Genomic DNA, 17128 nt, shown 5'->3' with positions numbered 1-17128 from the left:
CATTTCAGGTAACAGCTCTTTGGGAATTACCCCAAAATACCATTTAATACCTGTAAGAAGAAATGGGAATAAATAATGTGTTTTTGCAGTAGGCTGCTACTAACAAAGTGACTCAAGTTGTCTGTTATGTCTATATACAACATTTGTTAATTTCTTGAGTTTGGTGCCCTTATTTAATGCTTGGGACATTAGTTTGGTTTAGTCTGTTTTCTCTCATTTAAAGGTTAAAAGTTCAAACATACAACAAACATACTGTTTCACATTTACTGAGATTCAGCTTGGCTTCATTGTATGTTGACACAGAATTATATACAAAGTATCTCAAACAAATGCGGTCTTTATTCTTTTTTTTGCTACACATTTTACAATATTTGCATTTTATAACATGTACAAAATTTAAGGGGTTCACGATCCAAAGTGTATCAAATTCAAAATTCAGATCAATTTGTTAAAGGTTCAATTACAAAGTAAATGTAGATTTGTAGCGGTGTAGATAAAAATAACCATTTCCCCTTCTGGTGTTGAAAACATGACAATAATGCAGTAACAATGCAAGATGATGTTCTACATCAATGAAAATGGAGCCAAAAAGTGCAAATCTCCCGCAACAAAGGAAGGTTGACGTTTTCCTTTAAGACATTACATGCAAAAACAAACAAAACAAAAAAGCTAGAGACTGCATGAAATCACAGGAACACATCCTTTACAAAGGTGTTCCACCTGGCTAAGACCCTGTTACAGGAAAGTGACGTAAGTATTATATTTTGTTGCCATATCACATCTGGTAAAACAGAAAAAACATGTGACAGTAACACAAAGACACGGTTTCAACTGTCTGGTCTCCTGTCCAACCATTTCTCTTCCATGATGTGGAACGTTCTCAAACCTAGAAGACAACCGGATTTTATAACTAGCTATCAGTGCCAACAGTATGTGTATGTGAATGACCAGTGTCTATTGCAATCCTCAAGCTGCATCAAAGAAAGGCATATGGCTACACGAAACGAATATGAATAAGAAAATTTAGCCTGGTTTAAGTCCCTTCTTCATTAAAAAAATAAAACAACTTACCGTAAAACTTTCAACTTTCATATATGCTTGGTAACCACCACACACATTCATTAACCTGCCAAATGTGAACAGCTTAACGTGGACATGAAACACTACATGTATAAAAGGCTAATTTACACCATTGAGCCCTGCTCTCAAAAACTGACGTAGATGTAACTCTGTCTGTGAAACTGGCTTTTTTTAAAAAAAAGTGCCTAAATTTAAAGTTTTTAGAATATGTTTAGCGCCATCTTGTGTGAGTACAGAACATTGTGTCACTGTAGTTCATGTAAGCTAACTGGTAACAGGAACAGTAATTCAGGGGAAAATAAGGACACTTAAACTAAAAATCAGTTTAAGGGGATCACTTTTGTGCTGCCCCTGGCTGCAACGATGAGATTTATGTTAGAAATGAGGCTATACTGTCTACTTTAACTCACCATCTCTTAAGATGTAAATGGCTCGTTGTTGTTTGGCTAGCTGCACCGAATGGGAAAATCCACCTGCTAGCTGTAAGGGCAGGTTTTTAAAGCTCTTTATAAACAAGAATAGTGTGGAGGAGAGCCTGTTTGAGTCAGCTGGAGGGTGTTTCAGCAGACCGACGACCGGAAGTCAGAAACTCTGATTTTTCCTCGTGATGTGATCAGCGTTATTTTATGCATTTTTTTAAATCTTACAAGTGAGGAAAAGTAAGTGAAGGAGATTGTAATGTGGATGTAACCTGTGATATAAACTGTTTAGTTGTGCTTGGGAAAAGACAGGACATTTTATTAGATAAAACAGCGCTGATCACATCTCGGAAACATCTGCTTTGTCAGCTGATTGCACAGCTTGGTGAGAAAAAGCTGTAGTGTTGGACTCCAGCTTGTCAGTCTGGTGATTCAAACAGGCTCTCCTCCACATTGTTCTCATTTATAAAATGCATCAGAAACCGAAACATAACGACTAACAGGTGGAGTTTCCTGTTTGAGTGCAGCCAGCCAAACTACCTAAAACCACTTACTGCTTAAGAGACAGAGAGTGACAGTGGAGTCGATTTGTTAGCATGAAACTCATTGTTGCAGCCAGTGGCAGCACAAAAGTAACCCCCTAGACTGATTTTTAGTTTTAGTGACCCTGTTTTCCCCTGAGTTATTGGTTCAGTTATTAGTCAACTAACATAAACTAATCTAAGTCTTTTTTACTGCAACCAACCCAACGATATCACGGTCTATATTGACACAAGATGGCGCTAAACATGTTTTATAAACTTTAACTTCACTTAATTCGTAAATCCAGCTTAACAGACAGTATTACATCCATGTCAGTTGTTGAGAGCAGGACTCCATCGTGTAAATTAGCCTTTGCACATATAGTGGTTCATGTCCACTTTAAAAATTACCGCTGTGACACAGCAACTCGGAACACATTCAATTCAAAAGCCCTACAACAGCAAGCGACAGTGGCCAACTCTTAAAAAAACTCATTTTAAAATTTTAGTTGTAACTTTTAGAGCTCTACATGGTGAAGCTCCCCAGTATATCTCTGACCTGTTGAAACCTCATGCTTCATCCCGAGCACTTAGGTCTTCAGGTCAGAGGCTACTGGTGGTCCCACGTACTAGGTTTAAAACACGTGGGGATCGGGCTTTTCAGGCACTGGCACCTAGGCTGTGGAACTCTCTGCCGTTGTCTTTACGCTGTCTAGACTCTACTGACTCCTTTAAAAAGCAGCTGAAGACATTTTTATACAAACGGGCTTTTAATTAATTTTAACTTGTATGTCTGATCTTATTGTAAAGCACTTTGTGATTTTTATCTGTGAAATGTGCTATATAAATAAATTTTACTTACTTACTTACTTACTAAAACAGAAGGGTGATAATGTGAATTTAGTTGCTGCAGAGAATTAAATGAACTAAACTTTACAACGCTTGTGATTAATCAAGCATTGTGGTATTTGAATTGAATCAAATTTACCCTGCAGTATTTAACTATATAGAAATTTCCTCCCTGTGAACCTCTTGGAAAAGTGCCCAACTCCTCTCGTCTTTTTTCCTGTATTCTAGATCTGGAAATGTAAAAAAAGACAAGCCTTGAAGCAGTAGATGAGTGACAACAACAATGCTGGTTTCATTTCCAGAGTCCTTTACTACAGGATGAAAAGCTCTGCCATTTCTAGCCAGGCATAAGCAGAGCTTGGACTTTGTCAACTGGCAGCATCGATTTTGGGTGGCAAGGTCGCAGCTGTACAGGAGGAAAAATATCTAGATGAGAGTCCACACTTGGCTTGGTAGCACCGAGGAGGCTGGAGGAAAACCACGACAAATGAGGCTGATGGTTTTCAAAGGGGCCGTGAGGGGGGACTGATGAGGTGTTTCGAAGCCCGCAAGCAAGAGGAGGGAGTGTTGCGAGACAGCCAGGACAGATGAAGGACACAGGAGACCAGGTCTGGGAGGCTTCCACATCAGGTTTCGTTTCAGGATGTATATGACCCATCGAGGCAAGCAGGGAACCCCAGAGACACAATACAGATGTTTGTGTGGAAGACGATGGAGGCCTTTGACTGTGGTGTTGCCTGCTTCCAGGTGAGCCAGTCTGACGGTTAACACTCTTGTTGGCCAGAACACAACAAGGGAGGCGGCGCACTGAGGAAGAGGTTTCTGGACTCAGGTTGGAAGCCAAAAAGTGGGTCAGGCTGATCTCATCTGGCGGAAGAAGAGACTGGCCTCCTCTAGAGAGACTGAGCTGGTGAATCACAGCACTGGTGGCAATAAGGCCAGCCACACTGGTTAGATAGACCAGGCCAAGCATACAGGATACCTGAAAATGAATTGAGATGAAGTCTTATGATGAAACGCAGAACTGCATTATTGGCTTGAAGGGAAACCCATTATGTTTTCTTTATTTTCTGTCACATATACACTGCTACAATGAAGAACGCTGATATTTAATAGGCTCAAAGTTTAAATAATGAGGTCAACCTATGTATATTCACTATGAACCAAAAGAGACGGTACTCTTGGATGTCTACGATGGCAAAGAAAGATATTCGTCAGCTCAGACACACAACTCAACGAAGCCCCACCGACCTTTTCTTCAAACCATATGTTTGAGAGGTGCAGCCAATCAGACAAAGAGTGGATTTAAGGGACAGCGAACTGATGGCTTATTTCAGACAAGAAATTGACTGAGTGCCCACATGATGGCCCATAAGAAGGTAAAAAATATCCAAATAGCTTTTGCCCCCTGAAGAGCAAGGGCTATACTAAAACTTTGATGTTTTATGATGTTTTTATTGTAATACGGCAGCCTGTTATGGGATCATTGTGACATCGCAGGGCGTGGTATTGAAAAAATAAAAAGTGTGTTAAAGAGCTCTCTCCATGCCCTTTAATATAACTCATTACTCATTATGGTTTCTCTGAGCTGTTTTTTCCCCCCAAAGTTAAAGTTTGCCTTGGGGACAAAAACAACTGGGACAGACAAACAAACAAACTGATCCTAATATGTACTTCCTTCCCTTCGAGGAAGAGAAAATATGGAACTGGAAATGGGCATAAAAGGTCTCCTTCAATACTTTGTGCACTTTGCTTGGTTGTAAAACTATAAAATGGATCAATAAAAAAAAGCACTTAAATATAAAGGCTAAATATTAATGTTCTAAAAATATGTGTCCTCTTCCTACCTTAGTAAAGTGCTGGTAGATGGCTGTGAGGGCTTGACTCCATACAGAGTGCTCTAGCAGCACACAGAGGTCAGTGTAGGTGAACCAGCCGCGTTTCATCCCCTGCCGCTCCGCAATGCTGGAAATACACATCACAAACAGATATATTTGAAATGAAAGGCTAAATGTAAATTCTTGTAAATGCTGCATTTTAGTGTTGAGTTACAACAAACCTGGTCTCCAGTTGACTTAGTAAATCAAAGAAGTCATTCGGGTCAGCGAAGAGGCTCCACTCCTTGAAGATATGACAGGAAGGTTTGGACACATCATTTGAAGCAAATGTTCATGCAGGCACACCTTATTTACACACGCACACAATCACTTACAATGGCGTTCAAGAAGTTCATCTCCAGGTTGTTGACAGTTTTGACATCCAACTTCCCAGCTGCTCCCCATTCATCATTGAAAACCTCCTCTTCTTCACCTTCATCATACAGGTACTTGCTGGCAACCATCTAAATCATGAATAAAAGCTTACAGTATTTCATGGCACTATCTCGACATTATGCTGGCTTAAAAAAATAATAAATCATAACAAAATCTCACTTAGAATGACGTCTGAACCCTGAAAACATACCATGGAGATCAAGAAGAGGTCAGAGGAGGAGATCTTTTGGAGGTATTCAGGGTTTCTATGTCTAAGCCTTTCTATGTAAACAAGAGCCAGCATCATGGCACACGGAGAAATGCAGGCCTCCCTGAAACAAAAACAAATTGTTTTAGGCACATGATTCAAAGTGCAATCGCCCATTTCTAAAAGAATGAATAATATCTGTCTACGTTTACTTAGTACAGCACAAACCTGGCAACATGGGCAGCATACTTCTTCTGGAGCTTTCGTATTGGGCTTGGGGCAGACTTTTGGAAGATTTCGACAGCAATATCTGAAAGCAGAAAGTCAGAAAAAGTAGAAAAGAAAGTGGGCTCCAAGTGTGATTTTTCTAACCCTCTTTTATCAGTGGTTCTGATCATTAAAAAAAAGACATTGTTTAATATACAAACTATGCTTTAAGCACCTGAAATTCTATTAACAACATTAAACTGTCTTATAATAAGTCAGAAAGAAGAATTCATCCGGAGCAGATTACTTCTAAAGCAGAGCCAAAAACTTTATATGTATAATTAATATGGCTAAAGCTTTAAGTGACAGTAGACGCTTTGCTTACCTGTAACAGGGCAGGAAAGGGCATCTAAAGAAACATCATTGTCCAGGCCATAATATAATCGCTTTCTCACTCTTTCGGTCAATTTCTGGTGTCCAGGAAGAAACTATACGAAACACAAAATCCCAAATTAGGTATATTAGCTTGACTATTATGGAAACTGTTGGGTGAACTTAAGCTGGTAGGCGATACCAACAAAAAAAAAATTAAACAATTAAAAATGATACAAAAAAAAAACAAAAACAAAACAAGCTTAGCATATTTAAACCAATGCTAACATGCTAACAGCAGAGAGTAGCTCTTGTTTACCATAACTGCTGCTAGGCTTGGGCTGGCCCGCAGCTCGTCGGCGGAAGTCTAAAATAACAGCTACCACTAGCATTATCCACGGACACTTGCATACCTTAAGGTTTTTAAGATTTACACATGATAAGACTATTTGTACAGGTGAATACGTATCACACAGAAGAGTAAAGCATCTGTCTTCGCCTACTCAGCCAATATTTTGGGACAGGAGCTTCAAAGTTTACTCGCATAAGTCAGCTAACGCTAGCTAAAGCGCCTAGCCTTAGCTAGCGTGGCGTTAGCTCAACAACTTACCGTGAACTCTTGGAAATCCGAGAACTGAAATGTATTCTCGTTAAATAAAGCGTCGAAATCCATATCTACGACAGGTTAAACATTAGTCCGCCAAATAATGAGAAAAGGACAACTTGGCCTGGCTCCCTCCTGTTTGGTAACGCTTGCAACGCCCTGACGGAGGGACACAGACGGTGACAGCTGAAACCTCCAGCTGTTTCCCTCTCTTTCCGGGCACATACAGATGCTGGGACTCCAGGGGGCGCAGTCTGCCGCTGTTACACGAAAGTTAAATGCAGGTCAAAAGTTTTTCTTCCATTTTGTCCTATTTTATTGTAATTTTTTGAGTATATATGGCCTATTTAACCCTTCGATGAAACCACAGCCTCAGAAACTTGAATTGTTGTTGTTGTAACTGAGCAGAATTCACTGACATCAAGCCATCAGTTGCAAAAAATTCACATGGTATGGCATGAATGAAAATACCAAAGATATACAACTCAGTTAATTCATTATAACACACAGTCCAGCCCATAATAATAATTTCCTGAATCTATCAGTAATGTGATATATTACCACCTTAATATTAAAAATAATAATAATCTAAACTGGACAGGAAATTGTTTTAATTAAAAACCAAAAAAGTGGAAAACATATCATTTATTGCTCATGTGTACACAATGAAATGTAATATGAATATGAAATATTTCCACAAAACTATAACTATGAACAACATACTTCGTGAGGTAGATACAAGACAGCACATTAACTTACTTAGAAGTGTATGGCTGTTCTTACTTAATAATTAAACATCTGTTACTGATAGACATTTGATTTTAAGACATCTTAATTCAGACATTTTCACTTGTTAATTCAGCACAGGCACATATAAATAATGCTATTGCTATGTCATCATTAAAGAAAATAAAATATTTATTTTTAATCAGTGTCACAGGAAACACTGATGATAAGTGCCGGTTGTTTTATTTCCTTAATAAATGGAGATGTACATCAATGCATTACCAGCTCTTCTATCCTGCTTTATCTTCTGCCTAGCTGATGACCTAAAGCCTCAATGTGCAAATACGCTTTTCTAAAAGACTAGTGTCACTTTAAAGAACAACACAAATTCTGCAAACAAAAACTTAAATAACGAAAAAAAACTAAATCCCTGATGGCATGCATGTAATCTATTCTTATCCACAAATCATTCACAAGGTTTCACTAGTATCTCAGTGCACTAAGATGTAGTGTCAAGGCTGAGCTCCCTTTCTTATGCCTCAGGTCATATTATTGCTCCAGACTCGAGGCAGAACTATATGATCACTGCAGTTTTTCATTAAAAATAAATAAAAATTAGTAAGGTGATTTTCATGAAACTGCCATCAAAGAGCCATGAGTAGAAAAAAAGTCTCAAACTGAGCTGAGCAGTCTGTGCTTTCGGTCTCCTGTATACGTTAATCTCTGGCTGTCTTTACATGAGCATCCACAAATAGTATATCTATGAAAGAAAAAGCGCAATAGGTCCTCTTTTAAAACTGTGAAAAAGAAAAAAGAAAATATGAAGTAAAGTAAAATAAAATAAAATAAATGAAGGTAAGTATAAAAATAAATATGAGGAATGTCAAGTAATTGGAGGTGATTTGTAGTGTTAGGAGGATTATACTAAAAAAACAAAAAAAAAAACTAAATAGAAAACAACCTCAAAGCAAGGCATGATTCAAGCTCCACTCCTGTTTAGCAGTTTGATTTGGTTTTTAAAATGTCAAATCATTTGTCCCTCACTTTGTAAAATCGATCAAAATATTACTTCCACCTTGCTGAATGCTTAAATCAAACATAACTTTTTCACAATCACAACAAAGAATAAAAGTGCTAACAGTTTTTTTTCTTAAAGCAAATACATTCAGTGGTGTCCTGAGGACGTCGATGGTGGCTGCAGTTTCTCAGACTTGCGATCTTTGGTTTCGGTGTCTGATGGTGAATCTGAGTCCTGAGCCTGTTGTTGCTTCATCCACATATTTGCATATAAACCTCCTTTTTGTAGCAATTCCTCATGTCTGGGATGGAAAAAATGTTGTTATTTACTAACTGTTCAGTGAACAGAGATGTGCTAATGCGAAACACAAAGATTACTCAGTACTCATTGTAAGTCCCGTGAAAAACTAAGTACGCCTTTACTGTTTCCACAGGAAATTAAGTCCACCATGAGAAAGATTGCATGTTACTGGATGTTGTTTACAGGAGTTTCATTCAAAACAATCAGGCACACTTACCGTCCACGCTCAGCAATCCGCCCTTCATTGACAACCAGGATCTGGTCTGCTGCAATGATGGTGGACAACCTATTACAGTGCAATAACGGACCCACAAGTCATCGGTGAAATAAATGAAGATGGATAAATTCACTTAAAAAAACCTGACAGTACATTAATTTATTTACCTGTGAGCTACAACCACTGTAGTACGATTGGCACAGACTTTGGCCAGAGAGGCCTGGATGTTGCGTTCTGTCTGTGTGTCCAGGGCAGATGTGGCCTACAGAGAGATAATATTAGAAAACTGCAACTAACAGCAATGAGTTTACACTCGAGATGACAGTTCAGTCACATACCTCATCCAGCAGGATGATTTGTGGTGCTTTGAGGATAGTTCTGGCGATAGCCACCCTCTGCTTCTCTCCTCCACTCAGCTTCAGTCCTCTTTCCCCCACCTGGGTATCATAACCTGCCTGACAAAAACACAGGAAGAGGCTGAAAAAACTTCTTGCAAAGTATTAAAATACAACAGTCACCTCAAAGGCACTTTATAATGTAAGCTAAAGACCAAACAATAACAGAGCGAAAACCCCAACAATCACATCAAATCCCCTACAAGCATGGATTTAGCGACAGTGGGAAGAAAATCTTCTTTTCAAAAGTAAGAAACTTCTGGCAGGATTGGCCGCAATCATTTGGGGGTGAGGCGAGGGAGACAGAACAAAAGACACACTGTTAAAAGAGGTGATTAAAGAAGAAGCATAAGAGGGGCCTGAAAGTTAAAGGCTCTGCCTCCCATTCTACTTTTAAATACTATAAGAACCACCAGTAAGCCCGGAGGACATGTGGTACTATAAGGACTTTCAGATAAGACGGGGCCTTTCTGAAAGCTTTGTTCAGAAATATGCATGTAAATGGTATAAACATAGATACATAGAAACACCCACAATGTTTTCAACAGTATGAAACAAATCTTTGAAGTCACAATGCTGAATAAACTGAGGATTTAACGTGCACATTACCATCAGGGAAGGTCATGATTTTGTCATGGATATCAGCAGCTACAGCAGCCTCCTCCACCTCCTGGTCATTAGCAGTGGTGCGACCGTAGCGAATGTTCTCCCGGATGGTGTCGTTAAACAGGACGGTATCCTGGGGAACCACGCCAATATGAGATCGCAGAGATGTTTGTTTCACCTGAGGAAAGATGATGAGAAAGTAATAAGCAGTGTGTGTATATATAAGCATGCAGTTACAGTAATATTAAAGACAAGACTTTATGACTTCTGCTTATATTATTAATTTTACTGGTTGTTTGTTAATGTCTTAAACTTTCAAATATTTCTCACACAGTAGCTCTGGTGCCAAACCTCTTACCTTTGATATATCCTGGCCATCAATGCGAATGCAGCCTCCCTGAACATCATAGAAACGGAAAAGCAGTCGAATGATTGTGCTTTTCCCAGATCCCGACGGCCCAACCTGAAGGTATGTTAATAATCCGTAATGTTAGTAACACCTTAACGGCTCAATGTAATGCTGGAAAGCAGGAAACATCTCGTCTCAGACTCACCAGTGCAACTGTCTGTCCTGGAAGAACTGTGAAGGACACATCCCTGAGAATCTCCTTGCTGCAAAGCAGTAAAGAAATCTAAGAATGAGCTATGCAAGAACTCATTGAGACTGAAGTTTTAATAAAAGAAATCAACGCAAAAATAAACCAACCCATTTATGTAGCTGAAGTAAACGTTTTCAAACTCCACTTTCCCCAATTTAAAGAGAAAGCTTCCTGCATTTACTTCATCCTTCACCTGCATCAGGCAACATATAAAGACCATAAAAAACTCAAAACACATTAAAAAAAACCCCACTGATATCACCGCTGCAAATATTTACCCATCTATAAACATACCTCTTGATCTTCTTCGAAAAGTTGGAACATGTTTTCCATGTCAATAAAGGAAGTCTGGATCATTCTGCAGGGAAAGAAGAGAAACCAACAGTTGGCAAAAGGAACAGGAGTCAAACAGAGTGTGGTTAAACAGCTTACAGTATATTATGTGTTATCCTCCTTAAAAATACATAAAAAAGCAACATCTTTAAAACAGCAAACTATTTATAATCTAATGACTTATCTGTATTTTCTTACCTGTAGTATGTTCCAAACCAGTTGAGTGGGATGTACATTTGGATGATGTAGGTACTGAAGAGAACATAATCTCCAACCTGAGGTTAGAGTTGTTTTTATGGTCAAACTGAATTGGACAATTCCAACTAGCATTGTATTTCTTAATGTTCTGAGTATCTGTTAAACATAAAGTTCATCCACTTTCTGAAATAAGCAAATCAGCTCTCTGCCCCGCCTTTTGAAACAACTTTCTTTTAATCGGCTGCCCCTCCCAAATGAGTGGATGGGGCTGTCTGAGATAAGCATATTAGCGATATACTAAGGATTTACTTGCACAGATGATGATTCTAGTATTTGAAAGTTTGGGCATGTTCATTATCAGTGTCTACCAACCTAATGGCTTATGGAAATGTGGACAAGCATAGTGTGTGCCATTATTACAAAGTCAATACCTGAAACTTGCCCTCTGTGACAAAGTATGCACAGAGCAAGGAGCCTGCTAGCAGTCCGAATCCAATGACGACATTCTGGGTTTGATTGAGCAAGGCCAGAGATGCCTGCGCCCTCCACTCTGAAGCCTACAAACAATCAGAAACAAGAGTCAAGACTTCAAAATATAGACTTCCAATATACAGCTACTGGTATCTTTGCAAAAATGTCTTATTCTCTGATGCTAACAAAAGCTAAGAACCATTAAGTACACAACTCCAGAACTGAGACCACTAAATAAAACACTTTTGTCCAGATCAGACAACAAGTGTAAGTTTTGTTTTTGGTGAAATTATGCTGCTGCTTTTCTGATTTTTATCAGTATGTTCAAGGACCCCTGATGGCAGCACGTTACATGCAAAGGATTAAACTGCATATAAATTGTGGTAAGACACAGGTATGGATATCAGGCTTTTGCACATGCATACAATCTCACAAGGACTGGGATCCATAAAGAAAGGACCATGTGTATGCACAGCTTTATGAATATGACAAAAGGAAAGTTTATCTGCTTTTATGTAGACATGCACACACATACAGGCTGTTGTCCATGTACATTGAGCTTTATGGGCCCAGAATTTCCCAGTGAGCTAACAGGTTTGCTCTACTGGCGAAACAGCAGCAGAATATTATGGATTGTCCAAATATTATCCCAGGAAAATCAAAGCAGCAAAATCACACAAAAAACACTGAATTCCAAAATCCATTTATTTCCTTTTGTCTTTGTTTTGAAATCAAACCTGACATAAATACTCATATTTTCTGGGTTGGCCACCTGGTGTAAGGCAAATTACTAAATTTGCTTCCACTCAACATCTTAATACTAAAAGCTATCTGAAAGGTAGCAGGTTTGCTCTGACTCCTGTTAAAGTAAACAAAGACATTTTCTAGTGATACAGCTGAAGAAAGAACAGCAGGGGAAGGCGTGGCAAGCCTTGTAATGCTTTACCTGCCTGACCTGACTTACCTGATAATTTAAGATTGCACCCTCAAACCGGCCGACCTCATAGTTCTCTGCATTGTAGTATTTTACCTTTTCAACAGGAATAAAAAGCACAAACAGTGACAAACTGTAATTTAGGTGCATTTTAGGATGAAAGAATAAAAAAACAACAACAAAACTTTGTGAACCACAAACATATTTAATGTACCGTCTCAAAGTTTAACAAGGAGTCCACAGCCTTGGCCTTGGCAGCGTTATCCATCCGATTCATTTCTCGTCTGTACTTGGTTCTCCATTCAGTGATGATGATCGTCATAGCTGGCAAACACATTAATGTGAAATTACTACACAGTCAAAGAGGATCTGAAAAATCTATTTCAGGCCATGCGGAACTACACAGAAGATTAGCACACTTGAAGTTTTTCATTATTAAACCGGGTCAAAGCAAAGCTAGCTGAGGTTCAAAAGGTTCAACAGGCATAACTTACTGAGGTAGAAGGTCATGCAGATGAAGATAATAAGGCCAAGCCAGGCATTGAAATAAGTGATGAAGTAGATGATGGCGATGATAATATCAGCAATGGTTGGAAAGATGCTGAACACTATGTAGCTGTGGAAAAACACCAATAACTGAGTTAAATTTTTCTTCAGATTCTAACACGAGAGGAGCATTTAAGGATAAAACATTTATGTTGGGCCTAAATGTTTTGGGCATTTATGTTGTAAACCTTGTTGGTTGGTATATTTTGTCAGCAGGTTCATTTATGAGTTACTCATTTGTTTATAATTATTATGATCCTGACCGTTACTATCTCACCTGACCAAGTTGTTAACGGAAGATGTGCCACGGTTGATACTTCTCAGTACTTCACCAGTTTTGCGGCTCAGATGCCAGCGCAGAGAGAGGGAGTGCAGGTGGCCAAACAGATTGACTTGAACCTGTCGATTGGTGTACTGCTGCACGCGGATCCAGACGAAAGTGCGTACGTTACTCACAAATCCAGAGGAACCTGAGAAGAAGAGAAGATGACGGCATTGTGCTGCAGTGATTTGAATCATATCTGCCTAACAGACTACAGTTTGTTCACGTTAATGGGAAGTCTTCTTCACAAACGAAGGTTAATTATGGCGTTCCACAGGGTTATTTGCTACGACCGAATCTGTTTACATTATACCAGCTTCCCTTAGGCTATATTATTAGAAGACATAGCATACATTTTCACTGCTATGCAGATAACACCCGGATTTATCTATCCATGAAACCTGATGACACACAAATTAGTTATACTAAAAGAATGTCTAAAAGACAATTTTTTCTGTTTGTATATTCAGATAAAACTGGCGTTATTAAACTCGGCCCTAAAAAACCTTAGAAACATGGTGTCAAAACACTGTGAGGAATCCTGGAATCATTTTTGTCCAGGATACTTCCCTCAATGCACATATTCAGCAAATATGTAGAACTGCTTTCTTACATTTGCACAATATCTCTAACATTAGACACAACCTGTCTCAGAGTGATGCTGAAAAACTAGTTTGTGCATTTATTACTTCTAGGCTGGTTGTTCTTAAAACTCCCTGAAAAGCCTTCAGTTGATCCAAAATGCTGCAGCAAGACAAGTGACAGGGACTAGAAAGAGAGAGCAGATTTCTACCATATTAGCTTCTCTTAACTGGCTCCCTGTTAAATCAGGAATTAGATTTAAAACCCTTTTCCTTAAAAACAAGGTCTTGAATTATCAGGCCTCGTTTGATCTTATCTTTAAGTCCTCACAGTACAGTATCAGTACAAAAGTGGAACACTTCGCTCTGCTGGGTTACTTGTAATTCCTTGAATTTTTTAACCTTAACTCTACTTGATGTGACATGTGAGGCAGAAATTCATTGTGCAGCTCTCTGTGGTACTACAATGTTCACTGTCTACACTGGGCATATATGAAGTCCTACCTGCTCCTCCACCCTGCATGAGCTTGAGCAGGACATAAATACACACTGTAACGGCTAAAGTGTGCCAGCTGCTGCCATCAGTCAGTTCATCCACTGAAAACAGATGAGACAAAATGAGGCTTTCAAGCTGTGGTGAAAAGATTCAATGAATAAATAAAAAGCATTATGAGATTTTAATCTGACTGCAACAATGTCACTGCAGTACCATCAGTGTGTATGACTGAACATTTGAGTCTATAGTGCATGATGATGAAGACACATCACTCACCGATATACTTGTAGTAAATGGGTACAAAGACGTTAATAGCCCTCTCCACTCCCAGCAGCCCCAAACAGAAGAGGACCAGCAGCTGGAGAAACTTGTTGCCTTGCGGCCACATGTAGGGAACAAGCAGACGGACCTTCTTCCAAAATCCCTTCCAGGTGGACTGGTTCTCCTCTGATCTTCCCAACAGGCTCTGACCCAGAAAAAGATATGAAACCATTAAAAAAGCATTAATAGAGTATATAAGCAAAGCTGCTGATGTGTTTCAATATACAGTGGAAGTGCTGCAAGTGCCCTGTCACTACCTGTCTACCGTTTTCTACGTCACGCTCATCTTCATTTATCAGTAGCATGTAAGGTCTCCTTGGCAACCCTGGAGCTTTGAGACCGATGAAGAAGAGCAGCCCAGTGCTAATGTAGCGCATCATCCACAGGAACAACTGCACCTGAAGTTTTCATAGATGTTTACACACACATCAGCATGGATACAAAACAGCGTTTAACACAATACTAATAACACAGTAATGTGAATAAGCTGAAAACTGTTTTATTGAACAGTTACCATATATCTAAGTAGTTTACTATTATAATATCATTTACTATTAAAATAGCACTTTCATAATGTTGACTTTATGGGATGAAGGATGCAATACAATAACATTTTGCAAAGCAATATGGGACAGTTAAAGCACTTTAAATTAAAAACTATTTTAAATCATGCTTACAATTACGCAACCTTAAAGCTACACTTCAAACTCGTGACTCAGTCTGGGAGCAGTGTCTTCTGATTTGGTTAACAGCTCAGGGCTTAGGATCTGAAAGTCAACTGAGCAGTGACCTAGCAGAAAAGGCTCAGGCATGCTTATTTTCCATGGCACTTTGTTTTCCTTTGTTTACTGAGCAGATATTGATACATGAGCCTGATTGTACTGCTCTGAGGAGTGGTGCTAAAAGCAGACTCATTTTTAATATATAACTAACCTTTGGCTCATAAAGACTATTTAATCACACACCGAAGAGCTTTATTAATATGCTGCAAACACACTCTGATCAACTTATGTTAACACTAAATAAATAGAAATGGAGATTTGAAGGGATTAATTCTAAATTCAAAAGAATGTACTTTGCAATTACCTAATAATCAACGTATATATATAAATACATTATTTGTTTTCTACTAAATAGTATTAAATCACTGTACTGTTAACCCTAAACAGATAGGAATGGAGATAAACTGCATAATGCAAGGTAAATGCAAGTGTAAGCACACATATTTTGAAAGTAGTCTTCACTTCTTTGTTAGGTTCCTGGAACACAATGGTTAAAAAAATATCTTATGTGAGCGTTCACCTGTTGTGGTTTGTTCTCCAGGCCCCACCACCACTGAGGACTGTACCAGGAGACAAAAGCCAGGTTCTCAGCACAGAAAGCTACAGCCCAGAACAGCAGCAGGATGGCACTGTGTCCTCCTGTCCGATCCGACACCAGGACCCTGCGCCTCTCCACCCTGAGTAGAGCCATAGCCCAGGCCCATCCCAGGATGGAAAAGCAGCCGTACAGCACCACATACCCCGGAAGTTCATCTGCACTCGTGGCTCTCCAAATCATTCCACCCAGAAACTTGATGATCAGGAAGACGTGGAGGACCTGCTGAAAACCATAGAGGCAGGAGCGAGGAATGAACTTGCGTTCCATTTGCGTGCCATACTTTTGGTAGCATATGCAGTGGATGGTGCCAAGGAGGAAGGAGAGGGAGAGCAGGATGGTGGGGACCAGTGTGAAGTAGAAGCAGGGGGCGATGCCTTCATCCACCCAGGTTATGGAGATGGAGGAATTTGCTGCACAGTAGCTCTGCACAAACACCATGGCTGCAGCTAGGAGAGAGAAATCATTTTAAAATCATAGCAGCAAATCCTAACAAAGACATCCCGTCTTTACTTGGTATTTTATAGTATACCTAGAAAGAGGAACTGCTTTGGCTCTGTTACATTAGGCACTGATTTATGCGATAGTAGTAAATAATTACCGACATACAGCTAAAATGTGTGATAAATACTGTAGGCAGATAAAGAACAAATAGTGTAAGCAGTTATATTTATTACCTTATAAACTTATAACTATTAGACTACATTTCAGAGGGTCTAGAGATAAAATAGTCGGCTGTTGTTGTTAGTTTTTAACATTACCTTTCCCAGCTGTGAAGTTCAAACACTGTACACAGTCCACTTGTTAGTAACCGAGGCTACTCCAGGGAGACGAGCGAGTCCTCCGAACTGTTATTAGCTTGCTTATCGTCTCTAACTGTAGTCCAAACGACATTTAGGAATGACACTGAGAGTACAATAACTCACAGCTATGTGTCTGTCATTACTACCACCAGCTGTGTGTTACACTGATGAAGCCGGTGTTCGGAGTAGTGATGTGTCGGTCGCGAACGAAATGGCTGATAGAGCCGGGTCTTTGACGTGAATGACGCGAGCCGGCTCCTTATCGCGAGCCGGCTCCTTATCGCAAGCCATGGTTTCTTTTTCCTTCCCTCACCTTCTCTCTCACACTTTTTTTCCGCTTCACGCGAGCCTTGTGCTTTGCGCTGGGCAGAGG

The 17128-nt window shown here is 39.5% G+C and overlaps 2 protein-coding genes across 2 annotated transcripts; both read right to left on the bottom strand.

Moving 5' to 3' along the window:
• Positions 1 to 321: 321 nt before the first annotated feature.
• Positions 322 to 6737, bottom strand: cnppd1 (cyclin Pas1/PHO80 domain containing 1). The gene is made up of 8 exons (XM_006804969.2): positions 6519 to 6737; positions 5922 to 6024; positions 5558 to 5639; positions 5333 to 5453; positions 5082 to 5210; positions 4929 to 4990; positions 4717 to 4834; positions 322 to 3851 (listed from the first exon to the last, which is right to left on the bottom strand). Exons 1-8 carry the CDS (start codon positions 6579 to 6581, stop codon positions 3207 to 3209), a joined length of 1323 nt encoding a protein of 440 aa, XP_006805032.1. The 5' UTR covers positions 6582 to 6737; the 3' UTR covers positions 322 to 3206.
• A 1492-nt stretch (positions 6738 to 8229) lies between these two features.
• Positions 8230 to 16909, bottom strand: LOC102782971 (ATP-binding cassette sub-family B member 6-like). Its single transcript, XM_087835808.1, has 20 exons — positions 16714 to 16909; positions 15878 to 16401; positions 14833 to 14973; positions 14531 to 14720; positions 14263 to 14355; positions 13133 to 13325; positions 12804 to 12925; positions 12524 to 12633; positions 12340 to 12405; positions 11336 to 11461; positions 10905 to 10981; positions 10668 to 10731; positions 10481 to 10566; positions 10329 to 10386; positions 10133 to 10237; positions 9778 to 9952; positions 9112 to 9224; positions 8941 to 9035; positions 8774 to 8842; positions 8230 to 8557 (listed from the first exon to the last, which is right to left on the bottom strand). The coding sequence occupies exons 2-20, from the start codon at positions 16391 to 16393 to the stop codon at positions 8404 to 8406; spliced, it is 2553 nt and encodes an 850-aa protein (XP_087691934.1). The 5' UTR covers positions 16394 to 16401; positions 16714 to 16909; the 3' UTR covers positions 8230 to 8403.
• Between the last annotated feature and the right edge of the window lie 219 nt (positions 16910 to 17128).

This window comes from Neolamprologus brichardi, chromosome 23, assembly GCF_056152115.1.
Source record: "Neolamprologus brichardi isolate AB-2024 chromosome 23, ASM5615211v1, whole genome shotgun sequence".
NCBI lineage: Eukaryota > Metazoa > Chordata > Actinopteri > Cichliformes > Cichlidae > Neolamprologus > Neolamprologus brichardi.
This window is presented reverse-complemented; position numbering and strand designations above follow the sequence as displayed.

Excerpts from the sequence above, each read along its gene's own strand:
- cnppd1 (XM_006804969.2), bottom strand. The coding sequence starts at position 6,581 with ATGGATTTCGACGCTTTATTTAACGAGAATACATTTCAGTTCTCGGAT. Across the intron at positions 5,211-5,332 it reads ACCTCTTCTTGATCTCCATG|ATGGTTGCCAGCAAGTACCT; the intron begins GTATGTTTTCAG and ends TTCATGATTTAG. Across the intron at positions 4,835-4,928 it reads CTAAGTCAACTGGAGACCAG|CATTGCGGAGCGGCAGGGGA; the intron begins GTTTGTTGTAAC and ends GTGTATTTCCAG.
- LOC102782971 (XM_087835808.1), bottom strand. The coding sequence starts at position 16,393 with ATGGTGTTTGTGCAGAGCTACTGTGCAGCAAATTCCTCCATCTCCATA. Across the intron at positions 10,982-11,335 it reads TCACAGAGGGCAAGTTTCAG|GTTGGAGATTATGTTCTCTT; the intron begins GTATTGACTTTG and ends CTCTAACCTCAG. Across the intron at positions 9,036-9,111 it reads AAATCATCCTGCTGGATGAG|GCCACATCTGCCCTGGACAC; the intron begins GTATGTGACTGA and ends ATCTCTCTGTAG.